Source organism: Takifugu rubripes, chromosome 11, assembly GCF_901000725.2.
Source record: "Takifugu rubripes chromosome 11, fTakRub1.2, whole genome shotgun sequence".
Classification (NCBI taxonomy): domain Eukaryota; kingdom Metazoa; phylum Chordata; class Actinopteri; order Tetraodontiformes; family Tetraodontidae; genus Takifugu; species Takifugu rubripes.
In genome coordinates this window covers 8,795,951-8,811,832 of record NC_042295.1, presented here as the reverse complement: position 1 = coordinate 8,811,832, position 15,882 = coordinate 8,795,951, and the positions used below count along the sequence as shown (strand labels likewise).

The 15,882-nt window shown below is 42.9% G+C and overlaps 2 protein-coding genes across 2 annotated transcripts; both read left to right on the top strand.

Annotated features, from left to right (window-relative positions):
• Positions 1-3,787: 3,787 nt before the first annotated feature.
• LOC101075869 (neutral amino acid transporter B(0)-like) lies at positions 3,788-8,473 on the top strand. Its single transcript, XM_029843277.1, has 8 exons — positions 3,788-4,493; positions 4,857-4,899; positions 4,989-5,057; positions 5,128-5,294; positions 5,395-5,628; positions 5,731-5,925; positions 6,795-6,929; positions 7,006-8,473. The coding sequence occupies exons 1-8, from the start codon at positions 3,973-3,975 to the stop codon at positions 7,226-7,228; spliced, it is 1,587 nt and encodes a 528-aa protein (XP_029699137.1). The 5' UTR covers positions 3,788-3,972; the 3' UTR covers positions 7,229-8,473.
• Positions 8,474-11,364: 2,891 nt separating this feature from the next.
• LOC115251386 (neutral amino acid transporter B(0)-like) lies at positions 11,365-13,916 on the top strand. Its single transcript, XM_029843282.1, has 3 exons — positions 11,365-12,175; positions 13,506-13,595; positions 13,827-13,916. Exon 1 carries the CDS (start codon positions 11,659-11,661, stop codon positions 12,073-12,075), a length of 417 nt encoding a protein of 138 aa, XP_029699142.1. The 5' UTR covers positions 11,365-11,658; the 3' UTR covers positions 12,076-12,175; positions 13,506-13,595; positions 13,827-13,916.
• Positions 13,917-15,882: the final 1,966 nt, after the last annotated feature.

The window sequence follows — 15,882 nt, the reverse complement described above, 5'->3', positions numbered from 1 at the left end:
GAATCCTTTAGATAAGCTGACACAATAGTTACAGTCAGGGCGATTATGGGATTTTCTTCTGCACAAAGATCCTCTACGGGCTTCCACCTCTGTGCGAATCGCTTTAATGGGACCATGTTGTTGTCAAGGCTGTGCGAAGGACAACGCAGCAGGACGGTCACACCTTCAGCGCTGCTTATCTAGCTCAAACACTCATAGGTGGCGGATGTGAAAGACTTTGCCTCTATAGGTCGAGCAACAATCGGCTCAGTCTTAGGTAAATACCGATAGGTATGATGTGTTTTTGGTAAAGCTGCACGTCTGTGATCGCAACATCTGCATGGTCACACGTATATAACGCATGTATTAAAAGGAAGCTATGTCTTATGATACAATCTCATTGAGTGCGTCCACCTGATACAGACTATTCTATTTGGTTGTTCATTTTCCTTCAGCCCTCAAAGAGGAAACATAGAAGGATCTTCGGAGGGCAAGTGTGTGTACAGTTTGACGCACACACTGTTTACACTGTAAATACAGCTCACAGTTAAAGTGTCCTCATCACAATCCTTCCAGCACTGAGTGACTGTTCCTCCTAAACTGATTAAGATTCGCTCAGACCGAGAAACTTGTGCCATTTCTAAAGTTTCAGACTTCAGAGGAGCCATAAAATGCAGCAGCAGAAGGAGATTTTGCAGGTTTTCCTCAGATCTTGGCGTTCTTTGTGCCAATTAAAGAGGGTCGGAAGAATGTAGTGGGGTGGGCTGGGTAACAGAAGATTCTGATTTTATCTGCTTTAGATCATATGACACAGTGGGACTGTAAGTAAAGGAGGGGTGGGACTTAACCAGAAGGGACTATTTCTCCCAGCCAATAAGAACACTCTCTCCCTCAGTTGGGATTAGGTTCCCTTGGACCTGAACTTTCCTTGTCATAGTCTGGTGATTGTTCTGTGGATTCTTCCATTCTCTCACACACTGGTGACATTATTCCACTGACATTTACAGCCCTTGATAAAAGGAGGAAGGATACCAAATCCACGAATAGGTGGCGAGGACGCACAGTAATGAGAGAGTTATGAGGCTGTAGGAGATTAACGCATTTTTTAATCAATATTTAGGAATTATTTTCTAAGATATTTGGAACATGCTGTTTAAAAGGAAAGAAGGGACTATTTGACATGGAGATAAAGGCAAAATGGATTAACAATTATACTAAACAAGCAGAAATGTTGAAAAGCCTGTCTGGATTTAAAGATTTTGTTCACACATCAGCGGGTGCAGGAAACGCTGTGCTGCATCCCCAATATGGGCCCCAAAAGCAGCTGTCCGACACATGGGGCTCTTCGTTGTGTTACCAGGTGCTGCAAAGGTCTCAGAGGGAGGAGGGCAAGTGTGTAAATGTGTCACTCTGACTTTCCTACAAAAACCAAGTAATCTTTAGGTTGTTACATAATTTTGGATTCCTGCAGGACATGAACTACACGTGTCGACTCTCAACTCGGTGCCTGCTTTTTTGCCCTCACAATCAGAAAAGCACCGCACTGAGGCCACCATGACACCATGACCCATCTCTCTTTAAACGACCACTTGCTAAATCTAAAAATTCCCAGCTCGGCTGTGACAGATAAGAGGGAAGTTAAGAGGGAAGTCATCAGCATGCAAGTGTCGTAATAACGCATCTTAGAGGAGAGGCGAGGGTAATGGAAGCTCCTCCTGGTGAACAGCACATTCTGAACCATGCAATATTAAAGGTTGCACAATAAAAGCAATGTTGGTGATTAGATTTCACCCCAATCACTGATCGGTGAACTCTGTACAAGAAATGCTGGATTGAAACGGTAATGGATGGTGGTGGGGACAGATTGTGAGCTTTACTGTTATGCTGTCAATCATTTTAGTAGACCCACAGTGGTTTCACACCACATGTAGTGACATATTAGCAGAGCTTTTTTAAAAAAAGTTTTAATACATAAGACTGAAATACAGTCTGTGTGTGTGTGTGTGTGCGTGTGTGTGTGTGTGTGTGTGTGTGTGTGTGTGTGCAGGGCTGTTATGCAGTCATCAGACAAGCTGTTTTTTCCACCTTTATAATCTTGTGAATCAGCAGCACAACTGTAATGATTGTAGAGGCCCTGGCACACAGCAGCGCTGTATTATCTTTCCTCTCTCTGTCCAACTTTCTTTGTCGAGGCTTCTCTCACCTGGTTGTTCTCACGACACCTGAGACGACCTCATAAAACCGTCCAATTGGATTTTGTTAGATCTGCAGTCCGAGCACTATTCACTCTCTCTTTGCGTTGTTGCTTCGCACGACAACAGAATGTGTTGTGGCTACTATGCTAGTCTCCCATGTTCCACCCTGCTCCCTCCTCCACCTTGTCATGGCTATGAAAAGTCAGCCGTGCGAGTATATCCAACAAACAGCTTAACATTATTCATGTTATGTTATCCACCACCCAACACCTCATCACCCAGTTCACATTTTCTTCCTTTCTTTTTAAAAAAACTTCTTTAGTTTAAAGACCAGTTCAAAATCCTTATATAGGCCCTAATTTGACGTATATAGATATAATAGTTAGGGTCTGCCGGACAAAACCTGTATAACAATAAATTAACTGGACTGAAGAACAGACAAGACATTAGTTTAACAATTTAAGGAGGAACTAATTAAGCTGAAAACCCACTGCCGTTCAGTAAACCACTGGGACTAGTTTCGGGGCATCTGTGGCGCACATGTGTCTGTGTTTTCATAGGTGGGGCTTCTCTAGATAAACTCCAGACTTTCTGCACTCGTAGGTTCACCCATTGATCTTGCCCTCTCTCACAGGGGGAGGCAGTGTTTCGTGGAATAACTGCAAGCCCTGAAATCATTGACCCAGTGGGGGGAACAAAGACAGTGCTTGGAAACACAAACCAACACGACCTCCTTCCTGATTCAAGTGAATGTCCTATAGAAAAAGGAACTTAAAACTGTTTTTTTTTTGTAAAATTAGAATCGCAGTTTCTTTATTGCTCAATTTTTTTTTTTTGCTGAACCGATTTTGTAATTTAATGAAAGAACAACAGGGTGTATTTTTCTTTTCCTGTTATTTTATCCTCACCAGAATGACAGAAAGGAGGTCACATCCAATGTCCCCCCAGTTATTTTTCTTGTATCTGCATTTTTTAAAATAATTCTTGTTTGCAAATTTAGGGTCAAATTAATTCACTTGCAGTTGTGTCTTGTTAAACTTGCTAGGATGATCAGCCATTTCATTGCAGTTCAACTCTAGATGATTTTAAAACATTTCCATCACATGGTGGTAAGAACTTTGCACAACACGAGGGTTCAGGTAAACGAAACGGGACAGAAACACCGTCGGGCACCATCAGGTTCATTTCTATTAAATTAATCCATGGTGAAACCTTCTCTATACAGTAGAGGTAGAGATGGAATTTGCTGTTTGAGGCAATATTGATCTCACAAACTCAAGTATTTACAGCCCAAATGTAATTTTCCTGTTTGTTTCCCTCCATTTTCCTTTAAGAAGAAGACACCTCGGTAATTAAACCCCTGGGCTGTGGAAACCCAGGTGAGATTTGTCTCGCTGGTATATCAGAAAACCCTGTTGGATTTTGGCCCTCGAGATTTTTCCTTCCACAAATGAGCGAAAATATATCAAGTGTCCCCTAAATTTTGTTTTTGCAAAGATTTTAGTATTTACTTTTACTCAGTAGTCAAAAAAATGAAGAGACACAAAGAAAAATGTATTTGAACATAATTGACATGAGCAGACAGTACAAAAACTTCAGCCTGTAATGTGCTTATGCAGTAATTCCTAACTCAAAATGACACCCAGTCGATTGCAACAGAGCCATGGGGATGGATAAGTAGGATGTGTCAGAGACAGCAGTGGCAGAGGAGCGACAACCCATTATGATAGCTGCTGATAACGGATTCTCTAAAATACTTGTTTCCAGGGTATAACTGCAGAAACTTTAAAAGCACACAATGGTCGAGAAGATCGAGATGAAATCAGCGATGGGAGCCAATGGCGACCCTCTTCCTAATGGATCGAGAAGCCGAGATAGCACTGCAGAGTCGCTGTCTGGCAAAGTCAAGAAGGTATTGATGGCGAACCCTTTGGTGATTCTGACTGTGGCCGGAGTCATCGTCGGGGTCTTCATCGGACTCGGTATCCGCAATGTGCCTCTCACGGCGACCCAGGTCATCTACATCGGCTTCCCGGGTGAGCTGCTGATCCGCCTGCTGAAGATGATCATCATTCCTCTGGTGGTGTGCAGCCTCGTCTCCGGCTCTGCCAGCCTCGACCCTAAAGCCCTGGGCAAACTTGGTGGCTGGGCCATGCTCTTCTTTCTGGTGACCACCTTGATCGCGTCTTCCATCGGGGTTGTGATGGCCTACATAATAAACCCGGGGTCGGGGTCACTGAGCACCCCCAAGGTGGAAGGCCTGGATGACGACGTCCCTGCTCCCAAAGAAGTGATCGACTCGTTTTTAGATCTGATCAGGTGAGTCGCAGCTCTGATGTTTCCCTCTCTGCACAGGCTTGGAGCCAGATCACGTCAAGTTTTTTTTCCACTCTGTACCCAGACATCATAAGCTGATGCTACACAACCATAAAATTCCAATTATCATCCAAAATTCTTAGATTTTTTAGCTTTTGGACATAATGGCAACAGTCAACATAGAGTCACTCCTGGCTCTCCAACATTTTTATAGCTAGTTTTTTTTAAGGCACTTTTTTATAACAGCAGAAAAGTGAAAAAAGAAACAACTCCAAAGTAGAGCAGCCAATGTAATTTTACATACATTTAAATCTAGATATGCAAAGAGTCATCTGTTGGTTCATTTTCTTTCTCTCTGGCCTACAGAAACATTTTTCCATCAAACTTGGTGTCTGCTGCCTTTCAGTCAGTGGGTATTGCGTCTCAGTCCTATTAAAAACCTATTTGTCAATATTTTGATGAGCTTTGCTAAATGTTTGCGTCCATTTCTCCGTCCAGTATGCAACTAGCTACAAGACGATTCTCAGGACTGCCACTGATGAGAGCTTCAACATCACACAGGAGAAGGTGAGCATTCAAAAGCATCCAGAACATAAAGGAGTGTATACTTTTGGTTACTTACGGACAAATCTGGAAGGTCCCGATCGGAACAGACCAAGAAGGCATGAACATTCTGGGCCTGGTCGTGTTTGCCATCGTGTTTGGTATAGCTTTACGGAAGCTGGGGGAGGATGGTGAAATACTCATCAAGTTCTTCAACAGCTTCAATGAAGCCACCATGGTGCTGGTGTCCTGGATCATGTGGTAAGAGCGGCCTCCATATCTGTGGGTCAGTTAGAAACACGGCACCACGTCCTTTCATTCAGAGCCTTAATAAACCCGCATCCCTTCTGTTTGTTTGCAGGTATGCACCTCTCGGTATCATGTTCCTAGTCGCCGGAAAGATCATTGAGATGAAAAATGTGGGTGCGCTCTTCGCCAGTCTGGGAAAATACATAGCCTGCTGCATCATTGGTCATGCCATCCATGGTTTACTGGTGCTGCCTGCCATTTACTTCATTTTTACAAGGAAGAACCCTTATCCCTTCCTCTGGGGGATATTCACGGCTCTTGCAACTGCATTTGGAACAGGCTCCAGGTTACACACACTTTTGTTCTCTCCAGTGATAAAATATATGAACAGGCAAAAAGAATCGCATCAATTATACACATACTCAACTCTGCCTTCTGCAATTCTCAGCTCTGCCACGCTCCCCCTGATGATGAAATGTGTGGAGGAAAAGAACGGCGTCTCCAAGCAAATCAGCCGCTTCATCCTGCCCATCGGGGCGACGGTCAACATGGACGGCGCGGCTCTTTTCCAGTGTGTGGCTACAGTTTTTATCGCTCAGCTCAACGACTTTCCTCTCAACTTCATCCAGATCATCACTATCCTGTGAGTCCCCACCCATTTACTTGCAGTCTCGACAGTATACCAGGAGGGTGTTGCCACATGACCATGGTCCTGCACAAGGTTTCCTCCTGATAAAGGGCAGTTATTTCTTGCGACCATAAGAAAAAGCTGATTTAATTTAGTAGTTAAGTTAAAAAAGCTAAAAAAGCTGTATATTATGTAGAATCACTACATACACAGACTGACAATTTTCAAGTGCTTGTTTGAATTTTGATGGTTATGGCTCACAGCTAATTAAATCCAGAAATTCAGGCTCAGGCTGTTTCAGTTGGCTCCACAATCATGGGGAAGAATCCTGACCTGGGAGTTTTGACACTGCATAAGGAGAGCAACATGAGGTCAGTGTTAAGGAAGCTGGCTGTTCTCCGAGGGCTCCCAGCACCATCGTGGGAAGTTGAAAAGAAGTAAATGATAGAAAATTTACAAAAGCACCAGAGACAGGACCACCCTGCCTAAACTATACCTGATTTAGGGACCCTTGGCCAGCAAACTCACCTGACCTAAACATGAAAGAGCTTCTACGGAGTGTTTTGTAGAGGACGACATCAAACCCAACAATGGACAAGAGCTGAGGGCCCCCATAATAGTAACATGAGCTAATGTGTCAGCAGTGCCAAGAATGAATGAAACATGTACAAACTTATACATTTCTTCAATAAAATTCTTTACTTCTTTACTTACAAGGAAAATTCTGATTTTCAGAGACAATGAATTTGGGGTAAGCCTAAATCATCAAAATTCAATCAAACTAACGCCTCAAATATATCGGTCTCTGTGAATTAATCTATAGTATAAACTTTAGCTGAGTGACTCAGTGATTATTAATAATCTTTTTCCTTTTTGTTTGTTAGTGTGGCGGCAACAGCATCCAGTGTTGGAACAGCCGGCGTACCAGCTGGTGGGATTTTGACTCTGACCATCATCCTGGAGGCGGTGGGCCTGCCCACCAACGACATTTCTCTTATCCTGGCTGTTGACTGGCTTATGTAAGTAAGACAAATCTAAAAATTAATGACATCATTGCTCACATTTGAATATATACTGTATTCACTCTCTCTTCAGTGACCGCACCTGCACGGTGCTGAATGTAGAGGGAGACGCCTTTGGGGCCGGCCTCCTGCAGTTCTTTGTGGACCGCACGGCTGAAAAAGAGCGAGCATCTGAGCTGAGAGACGTCAAAACGGACGGTTTAATCCCTGCCCCCGAGTGTTCGTCGCTTGGAGAAAAACAAGGTTTGAGTGACCAGAGCGCTGCGGATGACTCAAACGTGGACCTGTCTGAGTAGGTCACGTGATCGAGGCGTTGACGTTCAAGATGCCCTCTGCAGGCGTAACCCTCCTGGCAACTGATATCTGACATTCAAGCTCTTCTTTTTAAGCTCTTCCTAACCTTTCTGCCCTAAATTGTTTGTAGTTTTTTTAATTCAGTGGGTTGATTTAGGTCAAGGTTACACACCAATAAAACCAACTAATGAAAAACATTATAATATACTGTACATCCTGGTGTATAATAATATACACCAGGTTGTTCATAATCCAGTACTTGTTTTTTTTAAAAGTTTTGACATTTATTGTGTGCTACATATTTTCATTTCCATTTGTAAAATATTCCATAGATTGAATCCCTATATTGATATACATTTTATTAGATTAGATTAGATTAGATTCAACTTTATTGTTATTGCACATGTACAGGTACAGAGCAACAAAATGCAGTAGTTATTCCAACTATGTCTGTTTTTCAATAGATTTACTTTCTAAAGTTTGTGTCAGACAGATTGGTAATTTGTTGTGGACATACCTTACATGCTTCTACGATGTCAGTTATTTGCCAAACAATTTACCTGCGTGTCTGACAAACGGATTAAACGGTAAAGCTAATAATATTCATCTTTGTTTTACATTTATTCACACCTCTGCTTTTGTGTACAAAGGAAAATATATTGGTTCATATCTATTAGTTTGAGTCTGAAATATCCTTGTTGGTTATCCTCATTGCTCTTAACTAATATGAAAATTGTTTTTTAATTGTTTTATGTGTGTCCACAAATTTCTACATAAGCTCATGAACATGTTTTTTGATTTTTGCAATACATTTTGATATTTTGCATATATGATTAGTGTATGGATTCCATCTTAGATTGTGATTTATATTTCAATATCTCATCTCCCATAATTCTGATTTAAACTTGTCAAATGTTATATATTTAGATTTCTTTACCTTTATTGACACTATTAATGTCAAACCATTTTTAATGGTTCCAAGTTCTCTCTACACTGTGTCTAGAAGGTGCATCAGATCTTTACCAGAGCAAAGCTAATCAGCAAAACAATAATTATTGTATATAATAAATAACTTTGGACCCAGCACAGAACCTTATGGGACCCCACATGTAACCCTCAATATTTCAGATTTTTCATTATTTAGCTGCATATGTTGTATATTATTGAGATATTCTTCAGCCCTGTATTTGCAACACACCTGATCTGATATCTTTCCAGATTCCTCATTAAAAAGTTGTGGTCACTGGTGTCAAGTGCTTTTTGTAAGTCCACAAGTCCTTCTTGTATTCCTTTTTACCACTTGCTAATAATATTTTCTTTCTGCAGTTTCCTTCCATCGTGGTGGATCGATTAGATATGAACCAGTATGTTCACTCTTTCCCAGATTTTCGAGTGGATCTATGCAAGCTGAGATCATGTCCGTAGTTAGATTTTTGTGTATTACAAAGACTTTTGCTATATTTTCGGTTTTGAGCTTGAGCTCTATAGTGTGTTACTATTCCCATATTAATCTAAAATAAACAACAACGAGAGACAAGTTTAGAGAAAGCAATGCTGTCCAACTGGCGAGTGCTCAATCGTCAGAAAACTCTAAATAATAACTTAAAGAAGTAGCAATTATAATGACTTTATACCAGGGGGCAGGATTCTGCAGACAGCATAACTCCACTTCCTGTGAGCAGCCAAGCGCTGCATGTTGGTCTATGTTTTGTCAAGCAGATCCAAAGGAAATGTGCAATCAGGATCACTGCCATGACTTTTAAAATCTGCAAATATGAGAATGAAACCTGAAAAACCTGGATAATAAACCACCTTCAGGACTTTGACTTTATATCGTGAAGCTTTATCAATAAATTGTTTAAGAGTTTGGTAAACTCTCAACAACATGTCATGTTTTTTGTTTCACACATTTTTCTGATTGTATATTATATCAGAAATAGGGTCTGCCACAAAGAGAAATAGAGAAAAACCCCAAATGAAGGAATGTAGAAAGACACAGCTGCAGAGATCAGATGTCTTTATTCTGGATTTAGTAAAAACAAAACACGTACCCCTCCATTTGATTTTTTCATAAAGCAGATGGGTGAAAAAAATGTATTTCTAGTGTACGAACCTGGCAGGCTATTGTTCTTACCCATAATCCTCTGCTCAGGTAGAAATAGGTCAAAAGGGTCAAAGTTCAAGATCAGGGTAGCAGTCCATCCCAACTGTGTGCACAAGTATGTAACAGACACAAGTCAAAGGTTAATATCAACACAGAGGTAAAACAATACTGGCATCTATTTGTAATGCCAATCATGTGAAAATGGTTTGAAGGGTTTTGGTGTATGAGGACAGACACACATCATCCCAACGCCCAAACTGCGCTGTCCATGGTTCTGATCTCTGCTGTCCAGAGCTGCTGCAATGAAGCAGGCGACCCAATTGCCTAGGGCCCTGAGCCCAGAGGGGCCCGACAGTCGGTCAATGTATCAGTACCGTACAAACGTAGGTGTGTTAATGCTGTGGAACAGTGTCATGTCCCAGAACTGGGCTGAAAAGTGAACAAAACTTGGGAGGCATTCTTGTTGAAGGGGGGCGGTGCCAGGACACCGTCAGAAAGCTGCTGAGGTACCCTTAAGCAAGGTGGCCAAACCCTTAATGCTCACATGGGGCAGTGTAGTGAGCTGGCGACTCATTCAGGGATGTACCCATATGCAGCTGGATAGTCTCCAGTATCCTCCCGATGACTCCCCCGAATAGAATAAAGCAGGGATGAAAAAGGAAAGAAAGAAACGAGCATGGCACCAAGACACAAGGTAACATCGGACAAACATTTCAAAGCCAGCTGGCGTTTTACAATGTGCTGTTTAAGCTCTTTTGAAAAAGGGGCACCGTTGAGATGCCGTGGTCAGCCAAGAAGAATGCATCAAGCTTGTTTCCCTTTGAAAATTGGAAGTTGTCCAGCTAGGCCATCATTTCAGAACTTGTAGAAACCAGTGGGACCCAGGTAGACCCTTCAACTGTCCTGGGAAGTCTGGTCAGAAGTGGTCATCAGCGAAGAGTTGCTAATAAAATATGCATGAAAACGTCCGAACTGGGGTGCAGAAAAATGGCAGCAGTTGCTCTGGACTGATGACTCAAATAGGAGTCCTTTAGTTTCTTCTGGAACCTAATTCAGCCCAGAAAAGACCCACAAACAGAGGTTTTTAAAAACAAGTTGCAGTGGGATGTGGGGGGCGACCAATGACCCTAAACTTTTAAAACGTGTTTGCATTTCTTAGATTTTGCACATTTCTTTTATGTTTCTGTTTTTAAATATTGGACTTCATTTTTTCTTTTAGTCTTGGTGTTTTGTGATTTAGCAACAGAGAGGTCCAGGACGTCCTCCCAGTGGTCATAGTTTACGTGCAATTTTCTACTGCACCCAGTGATGGTTTGCTGCTGAAGTGCAGCCTAAAGTGTCGCGAACGCGTGACAGAGTGGGTGCAAACATCTTTATTTTCTGTTGCTCACATTAAGATAAATAATACTCATTACATTGAAAAATGTAAAAATACCTCCACAGATGTATGATTTTACTGCCTTTGGGAGCTCATACAGTATCTCTCTTTATGGGACTTTAGGCAGCTCAGGCTCCTGCGTAATTCTGACACAGCATATTGAATCCTCGTTTTGCAAACCACGGTGTTTTTACCCACTTCCTGCAGACACATTTTAGGCGGTATAAGATAAAATAGAATTTTAAAAAAAAATTACAATTACAGACATACCATGTTTTTTACTAACATACCCTGTATAACCTTGAAAACCTGACCTGTGGTCGACCTGACAGGTCATGCTGTAATTCTATTTCTATTTTATTCTATATTTATGTATATATGCTTATAATGCTTATAATATATACCGGTATATATATATAAAATCTTATTTGTATTTATTTTTTCTGTTTCTATACTTTGTATAGGTTGCTACTCCAATTGAATTTCCCTACGGGGATGAATAAAGTACATCTTAATCTTAATCTTAAAAAGAAAACATCAAGGAACTAAAGCGTCCGGCTCGTTTATTTCTGTACAGCCTTTTATAATCCTCAACTCCATGTTCAGGGATTGACTGAAAGAAAATGTGTGATATAGGCAAAAGAGTTAGACTAGGAATGCTGTATTTAAACATATTTTATGAACAGGACCTTCAATCCTAATCCTAATCAATGCTTTACGCATATAAACCGATGCGGCAACGTAAAGTTCAAAATACACGTACAGCCCTGACCACGCCCAATTTGCCTACGTCACCGCCGTGGGAGCTAGATAAACAGGATTATGCAGCAGTAGCAGAGGAGAGCCGGCGCGTCATGGTAGCTGCTGATAGGTAACATCCGTTTTCACTGTCGTTTTGCTTTTTAAATACTTTTTCAGGGTAGATCTTTAGTAACTTTTAAAGCTGCACAATGGCCGAGAAGATCGACATGGAGGCAGTGACGGGATCCAACGGAGACCCTCTTCCTAATGGACTGAGCAGCCCAAAGAGCGCACCGGAGCCGCTGTCTCGCCGGGTCAAGAGGGTCGTGATGTCCAACCTGCTGGTGATTCTGACTGTGGCCGGAGTCATCGTCGGGGTCTTCATCGGACTCGGCGTCCGCAACGTGTCGCTCACCAGAACCCAGGTCATCTACATCGGCTTCCCGGGTGAGCTGCTGATCCGCCTGCTGAAGATGATCATCATTCCTCTGGTGGTGTGCAGCCTCGTCTCCGGCTCCGCCAGCCTCGACCCTAAAGCCCTGGGCAAACATTGTGGCTGGGCCATGCTCTTCTTTCTGGTGACCACCTTAATCGCGTCCTCCATCGGAGTTGTGATGGCATATTAACCCCGGGGTCGGGGTCACTGAGCACCCCCAGGGTGGAAGGCCTGGATGACGACGTCCCTGCTCCCAAAGAAGTGATCGACTCGTTTTTAGATCTGATCAGGTGAGTCGCAGCTCTGATGTTTCCCTCTCTGCACAGGCTTGGAGCCAGATCACGTCAAGTTTTTTTCCACTCTCTCTGTACCCAGACATCATAAGCTGATGCTACACAACCATAAAATTCCAATTACAAAGGCTGAGGAAGAAGGTAACACTGCAGTTTGTACTTTAGACCGGAGGAGGAAGGGGAGACAGTTTGTAGTAGAATGGGATGAGGAAAAATGCTTTTATGTGTTGTGAAGTTGAAAGGCGCTATATATATATTTAAGTAAACACCTTGTTGATGTGGCAGTGAAGAAAAGAATGAGAGTATAGAGGTTGAGAGCTTGGTAGTGAAAGTGTTGTGCTGAAACAAAGAGAGGTTACATACGTCTCAGCTCTCCACCAGCGTTTTAAAGAGGAACGGATGCTCAGGGAGCGCCGCTGATAGAAATCAAATTAACGTTCCAGAAAAACTGTATGATTCTTCACTCCCAGCCGTCCTCCTGCCATAATAGCCTGATAATTGCACTTTAGTTCCCCGACATTCAGGCGGCTGGTTTCTCACGACGACACATGACGCCCCACACCCTGGCCAGACATTTGCATACTGGATGTGTCAGTTGCATAAATTACCGCTGCCACTTTAAGCGCTGGCCTGCCAAAATAGCAATCATTCTTGCAGAGCAAAGTGGTCCAGGTGTGTGTGTGTGTGTGTGTGTGCGTGTGAGAGGCACCGTCGGCTCACTCCTGGATGCTTGTTATGACGATTAGTATTATTCTCTGAAGTAGTCCTCTCTAATGGTCTATCTGTACACCTTTCACTTCTCATTAGAATCACAGGAGGTCGTAATGACTGCGGATCCGTCTGTCTCACATGTGTTTGCGTAGGTGCGTGAGCAAGTGTGCGCACACACGGACGGAGATCCAGGACAAAGCTGCGGTTCTGAGTTTATTACAGTTGATTGATTCGACTCCAGTCTATTTTGTCACATCGCTCTGGTCTGTCTGTGGGCAATATTTTATATCAGCTGCTGCTTCCTGTCTGTTTATGGATGCAGTTCTTGTTGACAGTTGTTTGTAGATGCAGCTTGGATCTGTGGGAGTCCTTTCATGTCTACCCACTTGTAAAGGTGCATGTGTGTGCATGTGAGCAAGAGAGGGAGAGTGTGAGAAATTTAAAGAAGAAGCCAACGGGTGATGGGCTGTTTGCTCACCAGCTCATTGTAATTTGTTCGATACCCACTAATTGCTCTAATTTGTCTGTCTTGTTTCTGTTTGCCTTTTGTGTGCGTGTCCACGTGCGCACATGTGTCTGTGCACATGCACACATGTGTCTGTGCACATGCACACAGTCTCTAGATGGCTTTGTGTTCGTGGTCAGTCACGAGGGACGGTTCCTCTACATCTCAGAGACAGTTTCAATCTACTTGGGCCTCTCACAGGTAACACTACACACAAGCACGCACTCACAATCACACAAAGACACACACACACACACACGCATGCACGCACGCACACATACGCGCGCGCCTGAGTATTCTTTGTATACAAGTGCATTTTCCCACATGAACCCATCTTCTTCTGCTCACACTTTCAAATCCCTACCTGAGAGTGTCTCTTCTCTCTCCCTCTTTCCGTGTGTGTGTGAATATCTGACTGCTCTCTTTGCGCAGATCCCTGGAGTGTAACTCTCAGGGGGACAATGCGTCTCTCTCAGCTCTCTCCCCCTCTTCAGGTGCTCTAAATTTGAATCTCAAATGCATCCCACTGTAAGTGCATTTCAGTCTTTATTTTTAATAATATATATTTTTTTTTAAATCTTTCACATTGTTCATTCACACTCTAAAATTTACATAGAGACCAAGCAGACCGGCCACAGCATTAAAAGGGGTTCCAGAACCACTTTAGGTACTGTTACTTGGATTTTAGTTTCTTAACACAAATTTCGCACTCATTTATTATTTTCTTTAAATACTGTTGCTAATGTTAACCAACCCACCACTGGAATAAGATTTGACCTACCGGTACAGATAAATCGAATATGGTGAAGGACTAAACAGGAAAAACCAGAGTGGAAGGTTTAGCTCCCTGCAACAACATGTGGAGAAAAGGCAAAGCCTGGAATATTATTGTAACATCAGCATGTTACTTTGTAGCCACAGAAAACTGACTCAAATATGGAGGTCAGGGAGTCAATGCCAGACAAAGACACGGAGCAAAAATAGGACAAATACTTGCAGGTATAAAAAGGCAAATATAGATAGCTATAAGTATAAATAGTGGAGGCCAGAGGGGGGAGAACGTGAGCGGGAGAAAAAATGTACAGAAGTAGACTGACAATTACATGAGGAAAAAAAGAAAACAAAGGAGAGGTACAGAGGAGAGGAAAGGAGAGAGTGGTAAAGAGGAGGAGAGTCTGAGTGTGTAAATAGAGTTTAAATGTGCAGTAGGAATGAAATTCGCCTTGGGATCGCCTCAGTAAACAAGACAGTTGAGGCTTTGGTGGAGATGCTAATAAAACAGAGCTGTTCTTATCAGCTGAGCAGATGGCCTAACCCATCACATCAACTCAAACACGGCCTAAGCCATCAGCATTCTAATGAAATTATTTATGATTGAAGATTACATTCAAAACCTTCAACATACAACAGAGCGTTTACCTACCCCACAAGATGAGAGGGAGCAGGGGGCCAGAGGGGCTTTATGATGAGGAAGAGAGGCAACCCAAAAGGGCAAATGGAGTGAGGAGTTGAAGGGGAAGTGTGAGAGGGAATATATAGTGTGTTCATGGACGCATGCTGTGAAAACATAGAAAAAGGGAGGACGGCCACTGAGGAGAAGGGAAGGACAGACCAACAAATGATATTCGGAGTGAAAACGTGTAAGCGGTGGTTTGTTTTTTGAGGACACGTTGCCCCTGCGGACCGCCCCCACCCTGCCGTCGTCTGTCCCCCTCGTCTGACCCCTCTTTCCTGGCCTACACCCCGGACCTCTCCCCTGACAGGGGTTGGGGAGAGGTGCTTAGCCGGCTTAGCAAAGGTCAGACACCTTGACCAAGGGCACAGCCTGCCGCCCACTCCCCTGGAGCCTTCAGGTATCATTTTCCTTCCCACTGGGTTTCCAGCCTGGTAGCAGGGGGATAAACCAGGGAATGTGTCAGATGGGGTGACGGGAGGGGGGGCACATAGCAGGAAGTGGAAGGATGAACAGAGCAGAGGAGGACATTGGGAAAAAGTGAAGAGCGGGGAGGGAAAGAAAGGGGATAAATGGGGTAAAGAGTGAGGAGGAAGGATGGTAGATTAAGGAAAGAGAGAATTGATCTGGGAACGGTTAGTATGCAGTCCCCCGCTCTGGAGTGCAATTTTCTACCCCAAAAACATGGCAAAAAGAAGAATTAAATTTATCATTTTCAAAGTGAATGGGAGGAAGAGTAATTTCTACTACTGTGAAAGGAAGGTGTGTATGTTGCATTTGTGGGGCGACTGTGATGACGGCGAAGCGGCACAATGTGGAGCGACGCTTCACTATGCGTCATGAAAGCTACAATGCTAATGCTAACGACCCACCGGGAAGCATTCTACAGTCAGAGAAGGCCCATGAGCTAAAAAGTGTCTTTATAAAATGGAACAGATTTTGAGCAGAATTGCAGTAGATTTGTTCAGTTAAGATTTATTCAATATGAAAGTTTTTTTTTTTAAATGTTGCATAACTTTTTAAAACATGGTTCAA

Coding starts and splice junctions, on each gene's coding strand:
- LOC101075869 (XM_029843277.1), top strand. CDS start 3,973: ATGGTCGAGAAGATCGAGATGAAATCAGCGATGGGAGCCAATGGCGAC. Junction 5,295..5,394: donor CTGGTGTCCTGGATCATGTG/GTAAGAGCGGCC, acceptor GTTTGTTTGCAG/GTATGCACCTCTCGGTATCA. Junction 5,629..5,730: donor GCATTTGGAACAGGCTCCAG/GTTACACACACT, acceptor TGCAATTCTCAG/CTCTGCCACGCTCCCCCTGA.
- LOC115251386 (XM_029843282.1), top strand. CDS start 11,659: ATGGCCGAGAAGATCGACATGGAGGCAGTGACGGGATCCAACGGAGAC.